Genomic DNA, 8,892 nt, shown 5'->3' on the forward strand with positions numbered 1-8,892 from the left:
GCTAGTGTGAACTTAAATGAAGTAATGTGGCAACTTAAATTCATTACCTTATGAACAGACATGCATATGACAGAACAATGAGAAATAAATCTATCCTGRTTATTTCAACTGAATTATGTGCAGCATGTTTGAAAACTGAACTAATACCAGAATTTATTACTCTGGAGCAGGATAACAGCAGTTTCAAACAAGTCTGTATTACTGCTGTCAACACTACRCTCATGTGGATGAATAGAGGCTATCATTGTTTCAGCTTGATAGAGTAGGATCTAGAAAAGAATAAATTTTTAGAACATACTACTTTGCTATTTTTCCCCTTGAAGGGAAGCATGAAAGAATAAGAGATGTGACTCTATGCAATTACGAGGTCTTCAGACACTAAGAATTCACAAAACCCACTACATTGAGTGTTCTTGATAAACATGTCTTTCAAGGGAAAAATTTCATCTGCCTTGGTACCTTAAGACACAAACAACAGCTGTGTTCTTCAATGGTAACCTGTAATGCAGGATTCTATATTTTGAGCTCTAAACTAGAAATACCTAAACAAGGTCTAATTTTCAGGAAGTACTGAACATCCACACTATGAAAATTAGGCACCTTTAGCTTTGCTGAGTTTCAACACACATGCAAAGGTTATTAGCCATGGCATAAACAGAAGCRGTACTGATTTCATTTACAGTAGCTATTCAAATAGACAATAAAGAAAAGTTAATAATAARTCTAAAGATAAACAGGTGTAATCAGTTTGGACAAACATTGAGACAATCACATTCACAACCCTTAAAAGCATACTTAAAGTAGAAACAGCCACTGAAAATCATAGAATCAGCAAGGTTGGAAGGGACCTCTGGAGATCATCTAGTCCAACCTCCCTGCTCAGCAGGGTCACCTAGAGCATGTTAGACAGGGTTGCATCCAGGCGGGCCTTGAATGTCTCCAGAGAAGGAGACTCCACAACTTCTCTGGGCAACCTGGTCCAGTGCTCYRTCACTCTCACAGTGAAGAAATTCCCCCTCACGGTCAGGCAGAACTTCCTGTGGTTCAGTTTGTGTCCATTGCCTCTTGTCCTGTCACACGGGGCAACTGAAAAGAGTTTGTCCCTGTCCCCTTGATGGTACCAGTGATGAAGAGCACTGGCATAATAAAAGCTCCCAGTAGTTCTTTCCCTAATTCAAATAGTCTCCTGTCCCTTCCATTAGTATTTCCACCTTTAGGTAGCTATCAGGAGTGCTACTATTGGGCAGGCTATCCTACTTTCCACCTTCCTCTTCCACAGGGGAATACTCAAAATCCAAATAAAAGAGACAGGGCAAAAGACTACTTCCAAAGTATAAATCTAAATATTTTTCGCATTCCCTACAGATTCAAAATTTAGCATGAAATCTATAATGCYTCATAGTGGAGGAACTACAGGTAATTAATCTGCAGTATATATAACCTTCCCTGATGAAGTTCTGTCTTGCCTTTCAGTCTCTAAAGATTTTTATGATTTTCAACACAYACATAAATGTTTAATTTTCTGTTTCAACACAAAATGGAGGCAATCATTAATTTTTTTATTCTTTAAGAGACTAGTTTAGTTAGTATCAGTTTGAGATGCTCAAGAGCTCCATCTGCTGTTAGAAATGTTAACRCAAGAAAGTTATAAACTTACCATTTTTTTTTTAATGCAACCTTATCAGAAATTTCACTGAGAACAACTAATTTTAACAAAAAATGGWAAGTCCTCTGAAAGAGTATGTTCCTTCCCAAATACACAAGTTGTTCRTACAAACAGTTTCAGATAATCTTTCCAGACAATGTAGTGGTTATCACATCTGCTTTACACTAGGTTATTCTTCAATCAACTGCAAGCTGAAAACATCAACTTGATTTTCACAAGCCTTATAGTATGACTAACACTCATTCATAATGGAGAAGATCACAAAATGCACATTGGTTAAACTGGGAGAACAGAGATTATTTTTCCCAATTTAAAACAGAATACATTATATGCTTAAATAAAAACCCACAGAATCAATTCCATGCATATATTGTAAATACATAGGAATGTGATATGTAATTAAAGGATGATTTATCCATAAGATGCACTTTCTTCATTCCCATCTAAACTAAGATTGCTAAATTAAGGTAACTAAGAAATCAAGTGTTTCCTCCCTCTCCATGCCAAAAAATATCCTTTCCGAAAATGGGAAATTCTTAGTTTATGATTAAAAAACAAAACAAAACTTGAGCACAGAACAAYAGATGTAAATTTGTTTGGCCAAATAATACATACTTTTATTTACTCAAGACTTAAACCATGAACACCTTTCAGTCTGACTGCTTGGTCCAAACACCCAGCCCTGACAGACTGCCACTAACTTATGCTGAACTCTTCCAAAGATAAGCTATCTAGCTGTATAGGCCAAATTTACACATACAAATATTAATTTGCAATTATACCAGGAATTATTCACATGACTAACTTAAGTACATAGTTTTGTAGCTCTAGATTGCCTACTCTCTCTCCTGATTATACAAGAATTTTAGGTTTCTAACTGTAGGTGTGTTGACTCTGATCCAAATTAGATATCCAAAGTAAACAGTGCAACCACCATGAGTGTCTATCACTACGAATATGCCCCTTAAAGGGTAGTAAGGTAAGTTACCACTGCCTGGATTTAAACTAGTGATTCTAGCAGATGTTCTTTGAAGTGAATAACAAAAAGGGAGAGGTGGGCAAAGGCATGGAATTGAAGAGGAGAAAAACCCTACATCTGTACTTTCAGTTGCTTGATTTTATATACTTACAGCAGGAAATAGACAACTCCAGGCAATGGCAGGCAGACTAAAAATTCTCAGAAGATAAACTATTGCTTTCTTACATGAGATTCACGGGCTTGTGACCCTAAAAAGTTAGTGAAATTAGTTTCATAACATCAAGCCAATACTTAATCTGACTGTGCCCTCTACTGGCTTGAAAGATATTTGCATGAAGGTGTATACYTTTTGAAGATGCTATTGCTCATACCATTACAGTCTTCAATTCGATTATAAGAGTGAAAGCCTTTTTAATCTCTCTACAGAATCTTTCAAACCACTGATATGTTTCAAGTATACTTCATAATACAGTTACAGCATTACTTCACTAATGCTTGACACATACTCTCAAATATTGCAAATATTAATTTTATACTGAATTTCCATGGTTCAGGGAACCTAAGGCAATTAGGGTCATTTGGAAAGAAAAAGGAAAAGAGTTTACTGTTTAAGTAAATTGCTTTAAATAACTGCTTCCAATCAAGGTGATAACACTGTTCTAGGAAATAAAAGAACAAACCCTTCCCTGCTCAGAAGACAAAAATGAGAAGGTCATTTTTTAGATTTTATAATATTACACTGCAATAACAATTTTCATTCTAGATTTTACCAATTGCACCTACCCATATTTCATTTCAGTCCTTGCTATGCTAACTTGAGGCTAGTAAGCATTAAGATATAATATCACAGCTTAAGACAAAGTTAAATTCAGACATACTGAAGTCTGCAATGCATATAATTTCGTACAGTCCAAATTTAAAATGCCACTTGAGCAAAAAGTGTTACTAGATGCTTTTCATCTCTTTGGTGTTTTCTGTCTAAGTCTGTACTTCAAACAGCGGCCACGTTTTAACTTATTTCAGTATACTAAAAGAATTGGAAAGAAAGATTTTTATTCCATTTCATCTTTGACATACAAAGATGTACAAAAAGTAGTTTTGGAAAGAGGATGAAGGAGAAAACACCCATGGTTCACAAAACTCGAACTTTGATGGCTTAGCTAACTACAGAACTAGTRAAATTATTATATCACAAGAGAATAATACTTAGGCAACACAGAAAGAAATTTTACTCAGGCTAAATGTCTTTTGACAGTGSGGGGAGGGGGAGAGGAGGTTTCCCCCTCCCATGGGGGACCAATGCTATAATAGGCATTTAGGAAAAAAGTATAACTTTGTCTGATACCCCACACTACTGCTTCAAAGATGTGAAGTCAGTATATATCTCACATGGCCACAAAACTTTCCATGGTGAAACAGGGGAAAGCAGACAAAATAGTTTTAAAACTAAGTCATACAGAAAAAAAAATAAAATAAAATTTAATTCTTCACTTAAAGAATCAAATGGCAAAAGGGTAAGACAACAACTTCATTAAACTCCATGAGAATTTCATTCTAATGAATTTTAACATGAAAACAGAATTCTAATTCTATTTTGAAGTTCCATGCTCCCATTTGGTTTTAGAAATATGCTGAAACAAAGGCTGTTCTTCCTGTCTCTAGGCTTAGTAAAATTAGAAAGAAATTCTAAAATAATTGCATCTGCTATGTTAGATCCAGGGGAAAAAGCATACTTTCCACAAAAAAAAAAGCAACCATTCTGTGCACTCATATCAAAACTGTGGTTATGTGTAAACTCTTTCTGGAGTTTCCAGACATCTTAGACATACAATATTATTTGAGCTCACACATAGCATTAGCCCCATTTTGGGGAAAATGTGCAATATTTTTCCATATAAAATTATTATCCATTCTAAAAATAGAAGTTAGGATCATTGGACTAAATTAAAACAAAAACTGATGTCCGTAACTGAAGCCAAATACACTGAAGTTAGAAGAAAAAACACACTAAGTGGTGAGCAAYTAACCTCTGAAATAAACTTAAAAGTGAACAGACTTCTTGTGTCCTAAGAACTGCCATATAAGTTTAGATAAAAGGTATCATAAGCACAACTGTGCTTATGGCTTCAGTGACCTTAAAGGAGGAAATATTAGAAACCCACCACTAAGACAGATTACTGTAGAGTCACCTATTAGAAATCTAGCTTCTTAATTTAATATCCAAGAAGTTGACATGTCTAATACAAAAAACATTCTGAAATAAGAAGATTCTGTGTACAGAAAGGGATTAAACTGTTCATAATAGGCTCTGGTACTACAACACATCTGCTCGAATTCTGAGGACTATGAAACAGCAAGCAGTTCTCTTATTCCCAGAAGAACATTATTCAGAACATTATATATAGATTTTAATTGGTTCACAACACACCTTGTTTTACATTACCTTGATTGTTTTATCCATAGAAGCTGAGAGAAGCATGTGACTCTGTTCTCGTACAGGACACCATTGGATTTCATTAACAGGACCGCTGTGTTTAGATATATGAAATACTAAGTTTTTAGGGATTTCAGTTAATTTGTATTTGGATCCTAAATAGGGCTTAATTAATTCAGAGATCTTTGTCAAAGTCTGTTCTCCTGAAATGCCTAACTTAACATCACAGTTTGAGTTCCCTCCCTGATCAGATTCTTTTTCTTTGTGCATACCAGAATTTTCTTGACGCAGCCTTTTAGGGATATATGGTCTAATTCCTTTTACGGTAGTAATATTGTCTTTATGTATTCGCTTCTGAGGAGAAATGCCAGAGTTTACCGAAGAGCTCGATGTTTGTTCATAGTTTCTGTAGGACATGCATAATGCAGTGTGGCTAGGGTGAGCTCTCCTACAATAAGACGTCAAATCAATGTTATTATTCTGAGTATAATGCTCAGTGGAATCTTCACAAACAATGTCCGTGCCAGAATAGTCAGTGTTCTCAGTAGGCTGCATTTCATACACAGATTTTATGCCCAGACTACCAGGTGCAAAATATTGAACATGATTTACAGAAGAACTTGGAAGGCTTGTTCCTGTACTAGATGTATGGGGAACTTCAGTCTTTTCCGTTTCTGCCTCAGAGTCTGAATCATCATAAGCAACCAATGATGAACTCATTATGGCTAGATACAGCAGACTCCAGAAATCTCAGTGCTGTAATCCTCCAAAAGGATGATCTACAATAAAAAATTGATCRTTAAGAACAATTCATTATGAATTCTACAGTCTAAATCACTTAAAGTATGTTTATATCCTTTTACAAATATCTATGGTTTTATTCCTGTTTATTCATATATTATTCCTTTATTATAGCACATTCATACATTCAATTATGCAACATCATTTGCCTTCAAGCACTTTACACACATTCTTAATGCACCGCAGATATACTTGCATACCACAAAACATTGAAAATGAATAGGGAAASAAAAACAAAGTTACAAGGTAAGTACTGTAAATCACTTTACTCTTACTTGCTACAGCACTTTTTCCTGAGAGAATAATGTAATTTTGCAGTGCTTTGGGATGTACACGCGTAGGAATAAAAATACCCCAAGTATTTTTGTGCGAGGCTAATAATACCTATTTCTTTCAAGTCCTCTTTAACAGGAAGTAGTACAAACATGTTCAACTGTCAGCTAAAAGGGAGTAACTGAAAGATTACTAATATATCAACTTTTATAGAAGATAAAAGCATAGATGCCTTACTGTGGCACAAGCTTTTCCAAATTTCTGTGAAAAAGAAATCACATGCCAAGACTGTATATGCAAAATGCTGCATAACTTACCACCAACAATCCAATCATCTTTTCCAAGAGTTTAAATGGAGTATATAAGTATAGGCTTAGCTAACATTCAAGGAATTGGTCTGTCAAATAAATAAAACTTCTAGTTAAAGTACAGAAATACTTTTTGACAGAATGACTTTTTTGACTAATTGCTAAGTTAGATGAAATAAGGTGACAGTCTATTTCTGTTTTGTTTTCTTGTTTAGCTGTTAGTACTGATCACATGACGGTGATTTAACTCAATTTTCAGATTTGATGCCGAAATCCTTGGTTTTGAAACATAGAATATTACTGCAGAAGTAGAACATTGGAATTCAGAAGGATTACTCATTTAATTTCAGAATTAAGATATCTGGAATAAAAAAAAATTTTTTACCTAATCTACAAAAGCATCAAGTTACAGACTATGGTCTGTATTCCACAATGAAGTTTTCAGGTACAGACTCAGACAACAGGCTCCTATTAAATGAAAACACACCTTCAAAGATCATATCCAAGATAAACAATTAGGACATTTAATTGGAACAAGGTGACTAACACTTTAGCCACAGAAAGTATCACAATCTCCCTCTAGAGGACATTCTATGTCTTTAGATAAGGTTTACAATAGCTAAAAGCAGTGACGGAAACTATAAAAGAGAAAGGGAAAATTCTTCTCTTCTCAAACAGTACAACTTCATTTATTAAAACAGTATTCCACTTAACCAATGTCAAGAAAAATAAAGAAAGAGAAATGCTCCAGGACAACTTAAGTATCAAAGAACAGTATTAGCAGTTAATAAGTGTCCTTCCTCCTCCAAGTCAGCTTTATGTGTGTGTGTGGGGGGGAACACCACTCTTAAATAAATCAGCAGTAACATTGAAAAAAAATGCACTTCACGGTCACCACAACCTTCTAATTTAAACTGAGGTTCCAAAAACTGTAGGTACAAAATAATACTACCATCTACTTCAGTAACTGGAATAAATGGKTACTATTGGTGTTGTAGTGCTGAAAATAGGCCCCAACCAAGGCTGTTTTCAGAAGAACAAACATATTAAGAATCTGGTCCCTGTCCAAAAGCTACAGGTGAAGACAGACAAKAAGTGATGGCGTTAGACTTCCAAAGCTACTCTACTTTCTTGTTTAACAATAAATAAATAAAGGCTAGGTAAAGCTGAGATTCAGAAGTACAAGACCATTTCTGGTGCACACCAGGTAAAAAGTCTCCCTTAGGATACTAGAAGGATGCTGCCAAATTATATTTGATCAACATCCTACTATACACATAACCTGTAAGCCTTAGTTTTTTAAAAAAGCAATTAAAAAAAAAAAGGAATACCAACATTGTCCTAGAGTTTCCAACATTGCTCTAACTAAAGAAGCTCCAGAACTAAAGCATATTGCACTTTGTTGTAAACATACTGGGTTTTAATGCCTACACTAACTAGCTTACGGCATTAGTGACATGCTTTACAGTGTAGTAAGCTACCAGAGAAACTTACAGGGTTGGGGAGGGTGATTTTATATACACCTGTTTTTACATATGTGTATGTATGGGGTGTGTGTGTGGGGGGGGGGAATACATAATACACACACAAACTGATGATACACCAGATAGTTGCACTACTATTCAGAGAAACCTCAACACACTGGAGAAACAGGCAGACAGGAACCTCCCGAACTTTAGCAAARTGAAGTGCAGAGCCCTGTACCTGGGCACAAATTGTACCAGTACAGGCTGGGGGCCAACCAGCTAGAGAGCAGCTTTGTAAAGAAGGATCTCAGGACCCTGGTAGCCACAGAATTGAACACGAGCCAGCAACGCACTCTTACAGCAAGGAGGGCCAAAGATATCCCAGRCTGCATTAGGAAGAGTGTTGTCAACAGGTTGAGGGAGGTGATACTTCTCACCTGCTGAGGTCACATCTAAAGTACTATGTCCAGTTCCAGGCTCCCCAGTACAAGACAGACATGGATTTACTGCAATTAATTCAGGAAAAGGCCTTAAAGAGACTAAAGCATGTMTCATATGAGAGGCCAACATAGCTAGGTCTCTTGGGAATCTTACTGATTTTTATAGCTATCTGATGAGACATGCAAGTAAGACAGAGTCAGACTCTTCTCAGCACTGCCCAGTGACAGGACTGGGGCAATAAGCACAAACTGGAACACAAAAATCTCTTCTGAACATAAGAAACCGCTTCTTCACTGAGGGGGGTTGAACGCTGGAGCAGGTTGCCCGGAGGGGCTGGGCAGTCTCCACGCCCGGCGATGCCCTGGGCAGCAGGCAGCGTGCTCCAGGCGGCCCTGCCCGCGCGGGGCGGCTGGACCAGACGGCTCGGCCAGCGCCAAGGCCTCCGCGCCTCCCCCCACGTCCGTCAGAGCCGGGAGCGCCCCGCGCTCAGCGCCACACGCCCCGGGACGCCGCAGCCCGGAGGT

At 36.9% G+C, this 8,892-nt stretch overlaps 2 protein-coding genes across 2 annotated transcripts in view; both read right to left on the minus strand.

Annotated features, from left to right (window-relative positions):
* Positions 1 to 5,856, minus strand: part of WDR25 (WD repeat domain 25) — a 59,948-nt gene extending 54,092 nt beyond the window's left edge. Inside the window, exon 1 of the mRNA XM_085317440.1 lies at positions 5,089 to 5,856. Coding sequence (XP_085173566.1) covers positions 5,089 to 5,799 — 711 coding nt within the window. The 5' untranslated portion in view covers positions 5,800 to 5,856. The remainder of the gene's footprint in view (positions 1 to 5,088) is intronic.
* Positions 1 to 8,892, minus strand: part of SLC25A47 (solute carrier family 25 member 47) — a 209,402-nt gene that overhangs the window by 161,782 nt on the left and 38,728 nt on the right. The gene's annotated exons all lie outside the window — the stretch shown is intronic.

This window comes from Rhea americana, unplaced genomic scaffold, assembly GCF_003343005.1.
Source record: "Rhea americana isolate MKP2758 unplaced genomic scaffold, rheAme1 scaffold_5, whole genome shotgun sequence".
NCBI lineage: Eukaryota > Metazoa > Chordata > Aves > Rheiformes > Rheidae > Rhea > Rhea americana.